Below are 16,191 nucleotides of genomic sequence, written 5' to 3'. Positions count from 1 at the left end.
TCTTTCCCGTTCGCAGCTCGGCGAACGAGTTTCCGCGACTGAAAGAAAAGCGTAAATTACACGCGAGTTTTCGAAAGGGGCCTCGTAAAACGGGCAGCAACCGATTCCCCACGACTACCACGCCCCCGCCTCGTTGGCATTTTTGTCATCGTACCCGAAGAAGGTATATTCCGTCTGGATCGTTGCCCACTTCCCATCGGCGTCTCATGAATCTCTATAAGGCCGTCAAACGAGTAATTCGTCCGTACGTCTCCCTTTCTCTTTCTCTTTCTCCGTTTTACGCGCGTGCAACGCCGCTCTGGCCGTCCTCGTCTCACCCGGTACCGGTTGCACTCTCTTTCTCCGACGGACCCTCTACGGCTCCGGTTCTTTCTCCTCCGCCAAAGATAATGACCGTCCGTGGCGGCCGTATGAATAGAAGAAACCGTCGGAAACCGGCCAATGGCGAATTTTACTACCATAAGACGGCGAGAGTAATCTGCATGGGCTCGTGAATGGCGGAAAGGAGGGCGCCGAGCGGAAGGGAGGAAATAAAATAAAGAAGGAAAGCCGGCGAAGGGAGAAAGGTGAAGGAAGGGAGAACCGGCTAAAGCGATGACGTCTCCGCGCGAGAATCTAATTACCATATTCACCTCGACGAGCAACGCAGCCTTACGATCCTCCGGTTCCGAGCTTATTAATACTCGTACACCCTGGTGTACGCGGCTGCGGATACCGAGGGCCACGCTCTGCAACGGGGACACTAACGATCCAACCAAGCGATTCCTCGGTGAAATGTGTAATATCGCGGTGTCTCGATAGATTTCCCCGCTAACACCGTTTCGAAAAGGTATCCCGCTCTCCGTACACACGCTCGCGCGTTCTCTCGAGTGTCGTAAAGATACGCAACTGCGACTCTCGTGTGTTCATTGAACAGCGCGAGACGCAGCCGCGAACCGAGTTCTTCGCGCGAGGAGAACGTACACGCTCGCGTGCGCGTCGCGACTCGTGGAGCGGAACTCTGCTCTCACGGTTTAGGGACAGAGCAAGATGACGGGACGACTAACTGCGAGTTAGCATCGAGGGATCGTACACCGTGAAATCGATAATCACGCGATATCACGCCGCGTCGTGTTTGTCGTGGATCATCCGAAGACGCGTTACGTAAGCTGTTAAAATGGCTGCATCGCGACGCGATTCTCCGTTGACGAGACATCGATTCCCGATCGCGAAGCTCGACTCTTTCGCTAACGACTTTGCCTCGCGCTATTTTCGGCGCGCGTAATCAATTTTCCACGAAATTTCTTTCCACGTGCTCGAAACACTCGAACCTAACCATCCTCGAGTACCCCGGCCCGGAATAAACCCTCGTCTAGTTACGAGCTTTTCCATCCGTGCCGGAGAAAAACGTTTTCCCGCTCGCACGCGCGCGTGCGCGTTTCTCCACCGGCGAGAATCGTCGCGCGAACGCGGAACGCGCGCAAACTGGGCGTGACAGAGGCATTAAAAAGCGCGATATGGAATTAGATGGCAGCGTTCGCCTCGCTTCAGCGACCGCCGTTGTCCAGTCGTCGTTAATTCCGTCGTTTACTTAGCGAGGTGCAACGATTGCACGGCACGATGTTTAAGCGCGATTGTTTATGGCGGTCGGGGCTCGTGGAAACGATCGTTCTCTCGGCCACTTCCGACGCGTGTGCACGAGAACGCGTTGTCCCGCTCCTTGTACTCCCGAGAGAAGATACGGTTTATCGCTTCCTCTATTAACCCGATTTAATGGCGCGCGTCGCAAATCATACGCTGATATCACGCTGTTTTCTTCTGCTCCGTGCCTTTCTCGGCGGAGCTGCTCTTTCGCGCGATAATCGGAGCTTTGGTAGCGTTTGGAAGTTATTTAGATGTCTAGCGCTCCTCGACGTTCCGTTCGGTGTCGGGACGCGGGGAGACTATAAATTGTCTCGGGATAGTTGGATAGTTGGTTAATTCGATAGACGATCCTCTGTTGCAAAGTTCCACCGTCCGGTAGCGATTTCATCGACGCTTGTGATCATCGTACGAATGTATCGCCCCGAATCTCGTTACTTTCGCGACACCCTATGCCGGTGCACTCGTACGCCAGAAATTACGCTCGCATAACGCGGCATACATCTCGTGAACGACCCGCGAATCGGACGATGGCCAAAAGCGTTCGCGGTTTGAGCCAAAAAATAATAGATGCGCGATCATCGACGCCGAAACGGCGCATTCAGCGTGGTTCGAAGTGGCGATCGATGGATCCCGGCCTTGGCGCGGGCTGTGATGGCTGTTTTCGTCGATCCGCGCGGATGCAAAAGGAAACGGTGAGAGCAGAGTCGCAATAGCAGACGAGCCTGAAACGTAATCGTTGCGTGGACGTATCATTTGGCGCAATAAATCCGCGCGAATCGTGAGCGACTATTGGCCGACGGCGACACGAGCTATCCTTTGAACAGTGTTCAGTTGCAGCTGCGGCTCGTGCACGTGTTAAGTGCTCGTCGTAGATCTCTTCGATGTTTACCACGACGATTAGCATGATCTATGCCCTTCCATCGCGGTATCGAGCAGATAGAAATTCGCGTCGCGTCTTTTCCGAACTTCCATTCGAAATTAATCGCCGGCGAGATTCTCTCCCGAGAATCTTTCCGAGAAACCCCGAAGATTAGTTCCGTCCCAGTTCTCCGGACGGAACGTCCAGCAACTTCGAGGAAGATACTTCCTCCGGGCGACGTAGGTAACGACCAGTTCCATCGAATCACCCGAAAACCCTAAATCTACCCCTCGGACAGGCTGCCTCGCAGCGATCCTGGGTGGTCTTCTCCCTAGGTGGCAACCGATCGATCCATAAGAATGCTTCTTTTCCCTCTCTTCTTTCCCGTTCGCTCGCGGCGATTCTCACGGAACAGTAGTCCTCTTGAACCTATTCGAATAACCCGTCGAATTTTATCTCAGGTGCGAAGCGTATTTATTCCGCGAGGAGAGTCAGCGATAAATGTATCGGTATCGTAACGGCTTCTACTCGTCGCTTATCTTCGCTCGGCAAATATTCGCCACGGTGATTTACCGCGTCGTTGCGTTTTCGCGCTCAGACTCGGCGTACCCCGACGCCATTTAGATTCCCCCGCTCGCCCAAGCAGCGAGAAAGAGCCTCGCAATAATCCTCCGATCTCGATCAAGAGCAACAGGCTGGTCGTTCGCGGCGTGTTTCGCGTTTGCGCGCGGGTGTTAAATGCGTTCCATCTGCCGGCCAAGGTAGATTAGACGGCCCTGGCGGGGCCCGACTCGCCCTCTCGCGAATATAATCGCGAAGAAGCGAACGAATAAAAATGATTTATACCAGCCGCGATGCGTCGTCGAGATAGAGTGGACACGGATTGAATTCAGATGAGAATCCCAGTGGTAGGGCTCCGAACAGGGTCTACCCGGTGTCCTTCGTGGAATGATCTTGATGGATATCGGGTACGGTGACGTGGTTGGTTCGTTTCGTCTCTCGAGATAGAGAGCAGCGAGGATCAAAATGGATCGCGAGGTTGCGAAGCTCGTCGAGTATAAATATCCGTACCTAATCGCCGATTATGCCTAACTCGAGACGGACCGTGGTATAGATGGTTACGTTGAAACTTTGGAGAGCTACGAGAGTCGTGAAACGGTAGTCTTTGCCATTCTTCCAATGCGGGAAGAACGAATTCTCGGTACGAAAGGGGATAAATTTTCAACGAAAACTCATCGAACTGCTCGCGAATGTCCACTAGAGTTCTCAAACACGGGAAAACCATCGGCGAGACCACCTACTCGAGGCTAATGGCGTGTCCACGAGTGGTGGCGCGTTTTAAAGCCTCTCGAGGAGCACGCTCTAAAAGCTAGACTACACTCGCGTTTCTTTCGTCTTCGATTTCTGTCTTTATCACCGTCGAATGCGGAGAACACGGGAGATCGATACCTTTCAAAGGGACGTCCTCGATTCGCTCGGGGTCGTAAAAATACCATCCACCATCGATTACCCTGTACTATTGCCCTATGGAAAAAGTTTCGACCAAGATGACAGCCCCGAGAGGCTTCGCCGTCCCGTTTGATGTCGCGTTGGAATTTCGATCACGAACATACCGGAAGATATATTTCCGCGATTCCGCCGGTAAAACGAAGGTACCCGAGACCGCGTGTGTCCCTTAAGATGGCTGTCGCGTTACGTGACAGGGATTTCTTAGAAATCCAGCACGAAGACCGCGATTGCTCGTCACGCGAATTTCTCGATCTAGGGGGAGCGAAGCGTGAACTTGGACTTTTCCTCGGCCTCCATGCCGCGGATAAGCAACCGCGAAAGATATTACGTCAAGCACGCGCACGCGAATTATTCTAGCGTGACAGGGGGACGAGGATTAGCGTTAAATTGGCGCGACGTTGTGGAAGATGGAAGGAGAGGATGTTATAGATCGAACTCTATACTCGGTTCTTAACCTCCTGCTCGCAATTAGTCTCTGCCAGTTTCATCGGTCAACGATTTACAGTCGATTGTTCCCTCTTAACGAGGCCTTTTGTTCCTGGGCGTCCGTAGGAAATTACGCGAATAACGCGATTACCGCGAATTTCAGCCAAGCAGGTCGAGACACGGAGACGTTAAATTAGAAACGGCGCCAATGTTCGCCTGGGTACTCGGGAATCGGTTTCGAATACGAGTAATCCGCGCCTCCTCGAGGATCGATCGATCACGGTCATCGTAGATTTTACTTTTACTCGCCCGGGGGTCGGTCATTCCCGCGTTTGTTGTATCGCGTTTTACGCAGTCGAGTCTGCGCGAAATTTAATCCGACGGTTGAATTTTTGTTCAGAAGGACGGGAAACGCCATTATCACCGCCACCACCTTCGAGTTCCTCCGTTCAGACGTCACCTCGCGGATTGGGTTACACCTGCGGTCCCATAGATGGATCTCTGTACGCTGTGGTACACCAGGGTGCTGCCGGTGGTGCCCGTGGCTCACCATTGACAGTTTCCATGGACAGCGGCATCAGCAGCGCTCCACCACAGCGACCTAGTCCACCGGAGCCGGAGCCGGATAACCAGGCTCATGGTGATCTTGATAAGCTTCTGCATGATATGATGCTTACCGTCGAGGTGAGTCTATCCTCCGTTCAAATTATTACCGTGTCAATTATCTAATCCAACTAGCTCGAAATCTCATGTCGCATCTCGGTTAAATTATTCGTGGCCGTATAATCGAGCCCTCGGTGTCGTATAATCGGTGCATATACTTTTAATACATTTTCCATACCCGGATCAGCTAATTTACTCGTTGATAGCCTCGGAATTCCAATAGAGCAATAATTTCTGTTCTTTATAAACGCAGTCGATGCCAGATCCTCCGTCAGAGGACTACAGAACGGACAGAAGCGATAAAATGTACATTCAAGAAACCCGTAGCTATAGCAGCCACACGAGCAGCCATTCCCCCTCGACTTACTCCACGCTGAAGGATTCGTACAGAAATTACAGCATCGCGAAAGAGTCCAGTCCGCCGTACAACTCGAGCAGCAGTTACAGCACCCTGAAGAACGAGTACCGGGAACCGGCCAAGATCGAACATCGAAGAGAGGAATTCGAGTACCGTATGTCGCCGGATCGAAAAATCTCCGATTCCTCCACGGATTCGTACAGAAAACACGCGGACTCGTTTTCGCCGCCTGGCAATATCGATTACATCGACGAGGACATCCCTTATCACGCGAGGCAAACGAGCCAGCCGTTTTCGTACGGCGCCACGCCGGACATGATCAAGCATCAGAAACTTTCGTCGCCTTCCCTGGTTCGGAAGGCGTCCGTACGAGGAACTGCACCCGTCGTGGACTTCGAAGACATTCTCGGCGAGAATTCCAGGCGACCCATCAGCCCTCTCAGTCCAAACACGCCCGATCCTCCGCCAGAGTTTGCCAATGGTCCCGCGAAGAACAGTTCGGACCACGTGGACGGGTAAGCTATAGATACACTCCATATATATATATATATATGTTTTCTTTTTCATTCGCTAATTATAATCGAAGCTAGCCATAAAAACCTAGCCATCGCGTTCTTCTTGGCAAAGAAATAGTGGAATATTTGACTCTCGGTCCGCGAAAAATGGCAGTTTCCAACGAACACGAAGTTTCCGTCCAGGGTTCTATATATACCTTGGCGAACCGATTACGGGGTTCCTTTCCCTGGCACGGTTCCCGACGAACATTAGCGTCGAACAGCCAGGTCCGCGAGTAACAAATCCCATAATTAAATACTCGGCACCGCGTCTAATAATAACGCGCGGAGGGACGAGACGCGGTCCAGCGAAAAGCGTTCCGTCATGCTCGATGTACGTTGAGCAACGGGAGGGTAGATTAGGCGGTTTCGGCGGAATCCGCGGTGGTAGCCGCGGGTGCAAGTGGGCCATTCCTCTGGCAGAGGTTCCAGGCGAGAGACTGGATCGTGGTCGCGGTCGACAAAGACGAACGTCTACGGGCAGTGTCGCAACTCGACCTCCGAATCGGGCGCCGCAAAAGAGTGTCACGAGGAACGAGCGGAGAGGTCGCGTGCGCGTGGCGGGGAAGGAGAAACGAGGATAGAAGCTGTGGCTGGGACAATTAATAAATTGTCTACCCATAGGCGGACGCGATTGCGACGCAGTGCGGTCGTCGTATTTCTGCCAGGAATGGCGAACGCGGTCGTGTCGTGAGTCATTGTAGCTCGCCAGAGCAGATGGAAAGAGAAAAGTCTCGGTAGATGCGGACGGAGTTGGCGTCGGACGCGTCGTATCGCGTTATGAAATACGAGTTTCGCGGTCGGTCGATGGATATTGCGAGCAACGACCGCATTATCGACTCGTTAATTCGTTACCGTGGAACCTCGCGTTTCTTCTAACGAGCATAATCCGCGAGTTTGATTTTCGACGATGACGTTTGGCAGGAGGACGACGATTTCCGTTTCTCGTTCGAATCCGCCTTCACCGGAGAAATAAACGGCGATATAAATTTCGTCGCTTAACGAATGCTTTGTATTCCAATGACGTTCGATTTTATCACGGAGCGGAGTGCAGCTCGTAATTCGGTCAGTGAACCGACGCGTCGATTTTCGCGGTCGAAATCTTATCCGAAGACGGGAGAAAGCAATGGTGTGTCCATGCTTAACAAGTTTGTTAAAGCGTGTGCTGCCGGTGGAGTTCGTCGAACCGGACAGCAGTCACCGTAAAATACTCGTCTCGTTTTGTGTATCGAGTCGCTGGAGGGCCGAAAGCCGTGAAAATAAACCGTCCCTTCTGGCCGGAGTCGGGCACGGCCTGCGAAACCGCAAGTTTCGCCCGGATATTTATGAAGAACCGCGATCCGCTACGATGGAGAAACAGGCGACGTTTATGGTCGAGGAGGTCGACAGACGTTTGGCAGGTCTGCTTTCTCAGCCGCAAAGAAGCTCTCCTTTCGGGGCTTCACCGTTCTTTCCTTGTCTCTCGATCCTGGTTTTCTGCTTCCATTTCTGCTACCATTTCTGCTTCTCCTCCGCCGCGTAGCTGTTCAAATTCCATCTACGGGGGCTGTGTCTTCTGAAACAATCGTTGCAAGTACCGCAGGCTGGCCGTGCTTCGATCAAACCCGTTTGATCTCGTTCTAAATTTAAAGGGACAATCTCTTCCTTTGCTCCCGTCCAGATAAGATATTAAATACTCGAATGTTGGTCGGTGCTGGTATCCACCTTCCAACGAATTCGCAGTTTCCAATTTAACCGGAGGGTTGACGATTGATTCCATTAGAGAACGCCGGTGGATATTCGAAGAATTTCACGGACAATTCCACGAAAAGAAATAGTTCTTACACGCGTAAAACGGGACGGGATGCTTCCTATTTTTGGGACTCTGACCGCCCTCTGACATAATTATAAATATAGAACAGGCGAAACGCGCTGAATCGACTCTTCTTTTTCTTATACTTCTTCTTCCTCTTTTATTCCTCGCCCTCTTTGTTTCCCGCGCTTCTGCAAGTGCATTTTCTTTCCGCTGGCAATTTTTCCATCGCCGGCGGAGCTTCGCGGAACCGGGCTGCGCTCGGATACGGAAGTCATTCGAAGTAGAAGCAGCAGCAGCAGCAGCAGCAGCACAAAAGAGGCTCGTAAAGCCTTGGTGCAATTTTACCCGACGAGCTCGCGTTTCCGACGTCCTTTCCGGCCTGTCCTAGACAAGGCCGCGTTCTCCTTGCTCTCTCCTGGTCGTGGCATTATTTCCAAGGAGAATCGGTCATTTCGACCCACGAAAAATGACCGATGATCCAACCCGTGTATCCTCCTCGTCGAAAACCACGCGGTTAAGCGCCGCGATCGTTTCACCTCCCTTCCAAACATGCTGTTCGACGTTTGAATTTATAGTAATTGCTTTCCAAACAAATTTAAGCCAACTTGGCTATGAAACGGTGACTATAAACCGGAAGTGCCTGTTGGACCGACGCACGAAATGACATAAACGACCCTGCAAGTACCGGTCGCGTGTCCGAACAGAATTGCAGCAACGTAACGAGCCGTTTTATTATTCGAAACGCGCGAGCCTTGCGCCGGCAGAACGAGATAGCATCCAGTTTATTTCAAACCGACAACGGGCAACGCTTGCCCTCGTAAATTCGTACCCGTTGGCCTTTTTTTTTATTTCGCCAATGGGGATGGGGCATTTTAATTTCACTCCAGAGCCGGCCGTGTATACGTTTTTCGTTGCGTCGTTACGCCAACGAATTCCACAAGCTCGCGCATGCACGTGGAATCACTGTTACAATGTTTCTCCGCTAACGATACTTTACGTTCCATTTAACTAACGCTTCGTATCGCGTACGAGCGTAGAGACCGCTCCGGGAAAATCACGGTATCTCGTATTTCCTACTTTTTACCAAATTTCGCGTTACCCGAATCTTCCTTTTATATCCCCCGCGATCCGAATATGCATTTTTCCATTGTCTGTCGTTCCGTTCGTATCTCGCACGGCTGTGCGAATTTGTCGGATATTAAAAAGGAGGGGAAAAATGAAAGATGAACAAGATCTCGCGGAATACCTGCTCCTTTTTCCATCCTCTAAAGTATGATAAAAGTCGGGCAATTAACGGAGATGAATTCCTTTCCCCGGAGATGTTGGAGATAGCGAGGAGTTGTAGTAAAACGAGATATAATTTCGTTAGCTTCGATTGTTCGCCGTGCACGCCGGGGACAGAAATCCGAAACTCGTCTTAAGTGTTCCAGTTTCGTGCCCGGGACGGAACGTTGATCTTTCCAAGCTCATTACTTCCTGCGCGCAAGGGTTGATCTTCCGTGAATCTGCTAGCACAGGGAATCCTATTTACGTCTCTTTCACCGGAACAAATTTACAGCCGTCGTTTGATCTCGCGGTAAATTAACTTCTCATCCAAACTCTATGCGAACGCGAATACGGGTAACGGCGAAGGGAGTCGCGGAGCAATCGTTGGTCCTTTAATCCGCGGCTCCATTAACGTCGTTCAGCCTGCACAAACGTTACTTGTTCGTTCGCCGATGCAGCGACGAAGGCTCGGCGAGGTCGCTGGTAAACGGATTAATTTGTCGGTCCATTTCGAAGTGATACCTTTAATAACCGAGTGAAACGGAAGCGACCATCGTCGCGAGAGCGAATTGCTCGCAACTTTGCTCTTCCGGTAACGAGACGCAACGATGTCGAGCTTCGTCACGGATGTAGGTACGTCGCGATTTATGGGCCCCCTCTGTCGCGAGGGTGTGGCCCGTTCCGACAGAGCGAGGTACGAATTTCGTTAGCCGCGAACGAAAAGGAAAACGGGCCGAGAGAAGAGAAAGAGGCGGTCGGTTTGTCGTACCGATCGATTTATTACGAGCCGCGCGGCGGCACCGTGAGCGAAACACGGCCAGAAATCGATGGCCCGGAGCGACCTCATCGATCAGGATGCAATTATCCAGGATCTATCTTGGTAGGAGGTCCCGATTCCGGCCTTCTTCCGACTGGAACCGTGACGTGGCCCGTTCTAACGAGGCTTTGTTACACGACTCGCGCGTCTCGTGTTCCCTCGAGAAAGTAGCTTCTCGTGTTTTCGTCGTCTGCTCGCGAGTAACTCGAGTCGGGACGCGTTAGGCGAGGAAAGCGAGAAATCACGATTCACAGGATGAAAACAGCTGCTCCGCGGGAACGGAGATTCTAATCTGTGACAGGTGACAGAGTATCCGGCGTAGCCTTCACGGTCGCGCTTTCTTTCCCCTTTCAGCAGCGGGAGTATCGTTATGGGCGTCGGAATGGAGGACGAAGCGTCTCTTTCGTCGAGATTAATTTTTCCATCGTCGACGATGCCCGATAGTAGTTGGGTGATTCTTTTATTCCGACGTCCGCGCGTACACGAGTATTCCGTCGAAATGGCACTTACGGTTTTCCAGCTTTCATTAACGCAACTTTTATTACGCGTTCCCTTTTACGAGAGTTTCGCCGAACGAGATCACCGGAAGGCGCGCGATAAGACGACCGTTTGCGAAAGTTTCGACACAAAGTGGCCAAGTTTTACCTTGCTCTCCTTCTTCTTCTGTTGACGCAGATTATCATGGTTGAGGCAGCAGCAGTTGAAACTCGCCGCGAGGAGGGATGAAAGAAACCCGGGAAAACTTTGGCGACAGGAGACTGGAAATCGCATGATCGGCGAGCTGAGAAGCTTGCAGAGAGGCAGGCTGAGGCACGACGGGTATGCCAGCGATTCCGCCGTGCTCGACGACGATGATGACACGTGGGTCGTTAATTCCACTTCCGGACAGGTGAGGAATATTCCACTTATCGATCTCACGCTAACCGTGCATCTTTACCACTTTTCGTCTCTTTGTAATCCTGTTTTATCTTCTTCGTCTTCTTCCTCTGCTTTATCGGTACACGAGCGTTTGCGCGATTACCTTAACCGTGCATCTTTACCACTTTTCGTCTCTTTGTAATCCTGTTTTATCTTCTTCGTCTTCTTCTTCTTCTGCTTTATCGGTACACGAGCGTTTGCGCGATTACTCGCCATTTCGTATGTTCTACTTGTAATTTATTTTCAGACGCAATCGAGATCCATACCTTACACGTCCGCGCCGGCGAGCCCGCTGCTTCCGCAACGATCGAGCAGCCGGAAGTACAACGGTACCTCCGGAACCGGTACCCTAGGAAGACCTCGGGCGGAGAGCGTGAACGAGCGTCCCTTCATGTCCGTGAAACGGGCGTACGAATATCGCAAATACAGCGACAGCCAGGTAAACGAGGAAGCACGCGTGATAGTTAGGAAAATGGAGGGAAAAGGGAGGGGAAAAGGAGGAGCTGGCTGTTACAACATACGCAGGCTGGGGAATCGATCGTGGTTAACGAGCGCTTCGAGATGTCCAGAAGCATAAAATGTTTATCGACGTACAAAGCAACGAAAGCACGGCAGTCGATTACACGATAAATATTTATTAAGTCGTCGGTGCGGTTGGAAAAAGCAACGTAGTATTACCAGAGCCAGTTACCCGAAGCGCTGGACTACTTAAAATAATTATCGGTAATAAGGATAATAAATCCGAAACGGCGGCACGATCGATTCTGCCTTTACGCGAATGAAACGGCGGCAGCGCGAACTCTGCAATTTAGTCCCTCATAGATAGCGATTGTAAAAGCACAGCTCCCTCCGCGGTCCCGTGTTTTATGGTTATGCCCTACAGTTAGATCCTAAACAGCAAGAAACGGCCCCCCTCAGCCGCACTTAGACCGTAGACTTGGCAAAAAACGACCGCATCCTTTAGAAGCCACGAGTACAAGTTTAACCCTTTCTTCTGCCCACTTTTTCCACCGGTTATCGCGCCAGGCGTTACTCGATGATCGGTACGATTGGAAATGAAGGTAATTCCGTAGGATAAAACGAGCCAAAAATATGGAACTTCTTACGCGCAGTCGTACCTATCGCGAGGCATCCTACGAAATCCATTATCATTCGGGAACCGGTTACGGAGATAGTTCGTCATCGTTCCAACTCGATCTCCGTATTCGCGATCGCAAAGAGGCGAAATCAGGAAAGATAGAAAAAAAAAAAAAAGGAAAAAAGAACAAAGAAGAAGGGGGGAAAAAAAATCGGAACGGTGAAAAATGAATACGATTAACGCGCTAATGGAGTATCACGGTAATCCGATCGCTAATAGAAAATCAGCTCGTGTAAACACGCCGTGGCAGGAAAGGATTAAAACGCCCGGCTCCCTCTAGCATGAAGCGCTTCGCTTGCTTTTCAGAGCCCTCCGACATCCCCCCGCTCAGGCTTAGCAAGCACGCAACCCTTAGGATTAGCAATGCAGCAACAAGCAACCTTCATTAACACGGACAAGCCCCAGCCGCCACGGCCAGAGTCCCGCAGCGACAGTTTCGCTCGCGCCGACGCTTTGCTGCGCGAGCACCGACAGCAACAGCAACAGCTCGCCGCCAGCAACGCGATCAACAGTCACGCGGAGCAGAAAGAGGCGACGGGTCAGGATTTCGTTTCGACCACGGCTCGAAATTCTCGACCGGAGTCGCGAAATCGAGTGGTCACCTATCAGAGCCTCGGCAGAACCACCGTGTCCAGCAACGACAGGACCACCGACCACGTGGACGCCGGATTGCTGACCATGGTCGATCAGCAATCCAGCGTGCAGAGCAATCCGGACCCTCTCGTGAGCCTCATTCGATCATTGGCTGAAATTTCGCCCATTCGCTCGCCCCCATCGGTCGCTAACAGCAAGACAGACGCGAACGATCATCACGCGAGCATCAGCGCAGCATCCACGACCACTGCGAGCAGCAACGTTGTTAACGCCATCGCTAATTGCTCCCCTAACCAGTCGCCCAAAGCATGGCAGAATTGCACCCAGGTTTGTCCAACCTCCTCCCGCGTCGATCCTAACGTAGTTTAACTCGCGCTATAGCGTTTTCACTCTCGCGTCTGTGTATACAGTGAAAGGAACGAGGAGAGAGAGAGAGAGAGAGAGAGAGAGATTTCTCGTGTCTTTCGATCTCATCTCTTATCTCGCTTATCGTCGATCGTTCTACGAACATGTATATATATATGTATATATGTACGTATACACGAGACTTCTCTCGAATCGTTCTTTCCGTTCATACTTCAGCACGGATCCGTAGCTGGAACGTCTCGAAATTGCTTGGCACGCCTCGCTTGAGCCGGAAGCACAGAGCGATCGGTAGCGCGTGCAGCGTCTTCGAACGCGTCTGCGAGGACTCGTCGCGCAGTGTGCGACAGGCGTGAAAATGGAATGAAAACTTGCAGTCGCACAATGACTCGGCATCATCGTGGACCGAGAGGAGCGTGAGTCCCGGAAGTGCCGTGGCCAGCAGCGCGTCGAGGCCGCAAACGCCGGCGTTTCCGGTACATCCTCGGACCCCGTACGTGAACAACTCTTCGCCTACGGTTACGTTCGCGGCCGACCGAGCCTACGGCACGAACACCAGCTACAACGCGAGCAACAACAACAATAACGTGAACAACGTCGAGGCAACCGGGAATAATAATAACAACGTCGGAAATTATGCCAGCGAACGAACGATCTACATCGAAGAAAGAAGAGAAGTCTCGAAGGAGACGGGACTTCCACCCAAGAGTCCGACAACACAGAGGTGAGCAACAACTTTATCGCTACTTACCCTCCTATTAACGTGTTTTCTCTCCCGATGGTTAGCGTAAATAATATTCGAGTTTCGAAAAGCTTCGTTCCACGATAAAATCAGTCTTACGAGTTTCAAAAGTCGAGCAATTTGGTACCATGATCCACCGTGATTAATCGAATCTTGTTTTCTCCCCCACCGAGATTAGTCGACACTGTCGATAGTGTTTAAATTTCTATGACGCTTGAGTGGAATTCTTCGCGAGATAGAATAAAATTAGGGAAATAATGGAAAAGGTAGATGGATTAATTTACTCGTAATACTTTTATCGGTTAACATCCGAAGCAGAGATCACTCGATGGGATTTTATCTTCCATCGTACATCGGCGATGGTGCATCGATTGTGACACAGAACGATATTCGTGATTCTAGACGCTTGAGTTTCCCGGCAAGCGGGCCACTTAAACAAACGCATAACAAACGATGGCCGCTCACTAACCAATCGGCGTCGTTCGACTATAGGTAATATATTATTTGAGAGCACTGGAACGCGTGGCAAGTGATGAATTCGCGTTTCCGAACGACGGAAACGCGTCGATTTCGCGGATGCGTCGTGAATGTTTAATGTCGTGCTACTAACCGTTTGTATCATCGGTACACACCTTGAACTGTGCAACCGCATCGTGCGCGAATTACACCGAGGCACGGACGAATCGTCGATGTGTCTGCGATTCGAATATTTTCAAACCGGCACGGAATGCGTGGTAATTCCGTGCGACATGATCGATGCGGTTGCAAGCGTTTTGCGGATCAGCATCGTGATGAAAAACGACGAGCTAAGAACACGCATTATTCGTCGTGTGTGAGTGTGTGTATATTGCACTTGTCGGACTAACAAAAGCTCGAGCTTCTTGCATCGTGAACCACCTTGAAAGCCATATTGTCATGCAACGAATATACACAAGTATCACCAAAGCAAAGAACAAAATTTCTCGAAATCTCACAGGAAATTCGCGTAATAATTCATCGGCAGGCTTTATTATTAATAACGAGAAACGACGAAGGAAGCATTCGATATCGTTGATTAACATGTACAATAATACGTGCACTATCATTTACTCGATGACAAGCATTTTCTTGACAATCGTGCGTGTAGATATAGACCTGTGTGAATTGTTGTTCGTAGGTTTAAGAAAAAATTCTAAGTTACGAGATGTATTCGTGCACCCGCCTTCTCTCTCTCTCTCTCTCTCTCTCTCTCTCTCTCGCTCTTTCTCTCTCACCCTGTTTCTCTGCCTGCGTCTCCTTTATCGATATTCCTCTTTCCTGCCACACACGATCTTTCTTTCCCTCCTTCTTGTATGTACCGCATTTCCAATGTTTTCTCACGGCGTACACCACCTTGCACGAATCACTTGACAACACACACGTGTACACACATACACGGAAATCACTGAATACACGCGTCTGCCTGCACGCGGAAAACGATCCTGCTCGAAATGCACTTTATAACGATGCGTGTGATTGCTTCCTTGTAGCAAGGACCGATCTGTTTCTCCGATAAACGAGCCAACGATGCAGCAGTCGCAAGCTGTCTCGCGCAGCCCTGGTACTCCGACTCACATTGAATTTGTCCAAAGTCCTAAGGTACGTGTAACGTAATCCACTTTCTAAATCGTCTCTCAACTCTTTCCACAATTTTCTAATCGTCGTTTACAACGTTTTCTCTCGTCTCCTTCTTTTTCTTCTTCGTCTTGCCTATCTTTTGAGACATCTTGTAAGAGAAAAGGAAAGAAAGAATATCCTGGTGTTTCTGAGAAGAAGGTGCCATGATTGGGTTTCAGAGCGCCACGTCGTATACTTCCATAAATAGCGGTGGCCAGTCTTCTCCACAGGTCCAGTATTACGGTTCAAGACGGTCCAGTGTTCACTCGAACACCGAGCCCCAAGAAGTGGCCGATGCCAACGTGAAATTTGTACGCGACACCAGCAGGATCTGGTACAAGCCGAACATATCTCGGGAGCAAGGTACACGCCTGTAACAGTACGATGTTATTACCCGTTCGCCCGAGTAATAGCTTGATTGCGCTGAAAATAAATGAGAACGAAGCCGAGGAAATCAACCCTGACATTTTCCAGCAATCTCGATGCTGAAGGATGCAGCGCCAGGAACGTTCGTCGTACGAGACAGCAACTCCTTCCCAGGAGCCTTTGGACTCGCTCTGAAGGTAGCGACTCCGCCTCCAGGTGCGCCGAGCAGCCCTAGGGACCCGTCTAGCGAGCTGGTCAGGCACTTTTTGATCGAACCCACCTCCAGGGGTGTCAGATTAAAGGGATGCGCCAACGAGCCAGTTTTCAGCTCGTTGTCAGCGTTAGTTTACCAGCACAGCTTGATGGCGATGGCTCTACCCTGCCAGCTGTTGCTTCCAGAGCCGGAAGCCGCAGCCAGAGCACTCGATTCACCTGGGACAAACAGCACGCAGCAACTGCTCGCACAGGGTGCAGGTAATTGGCGAAAAGATTGAACCCTCGACTGTCCTAATTTTTCAAATATTTTTTTAAAAGTGTACGCCTTCCTTTGCTTAATCGGAACTTC

General features: G+C 50.9%; 1 protein-coding gene across 12 annotated transcripts in view; it reads left to right on the top strand.

Moving 5' to 3' along the window:
- The window catches only part of by (focal adhesion protein tensin), a 138,987-nt gene that overhangs the window by 120,003 nt on the left and 2,793 nt on the right, over positions 1 to 16,191 (top strand). For 7 of the 12 annotated variants that reach the window (XM_017911242.1, XM_017911236.1, XM_017911245.1 and 4 more), the window contains 10 exons: positions 4,818 to 5,101; positions 5,334 to 5,953; positions 10,546 to 10,759; positions 11,036 to 11,227; positions 12,233 to 12,847; positions 13,261 to 13,607; positions 13,941 to 14,117; positions 15,134 to 15,242; positions 15,440 to 15,623; positions 15,735 to 16,100. In XM_017911242.1, the coding sequence (XP_017766731.1) occupies positions 4,818 to 5,101; positions 5,334 to 5,953; positions 10,546 to 10,759; positions 11,036 to 11,227; positions 12,233 to 12,847; positions 13,261 to 13,607; positions 13,941 to 14,117; positions 15,134 to 15,242; positions 15,440 to 15,623; positions 15,735 to 16,100 (3,108 nt within the window). The remainder of the gene's footprint in view (positions 1 to 4,817; positions 5,102 to 5,333; positions 5,954 to 10,545; positions 10,760 to 11,035; positions 11,228 to 12,232; positions 12,848 to 13,260; positions 13,608 to 13,940; positions 14,118 to 15,133; positions 15,243 to 15,439; positions 15,624 to 15,734; positions 16,101 to 16,191) is intronic. The other 5 variants (XM_017911239.1, XM_017911240.1, XM_017911237.1 and 2 more) reach the window with 5 other exon arrangements.

This window comes from Eufriesea mexicana, unplaced genomic scaffold (assembly GCF_001483705.2).
Source record: "Eufriesea mexicana isolate 0111107269 unplaced genomic scaffold, ASM148370v2 scaffold124, whole genome shotgun sequence".
NCBI classification, from domain to species: Eukaryota; Metazoa; Arthropoda; class Insecta; order Hymenoptera; family Apidae; genus Eufriesea; species Eufriesea mexicana.
This window is presented reverse-complemented; position numbering and strand designations above follow the sequence as displayed.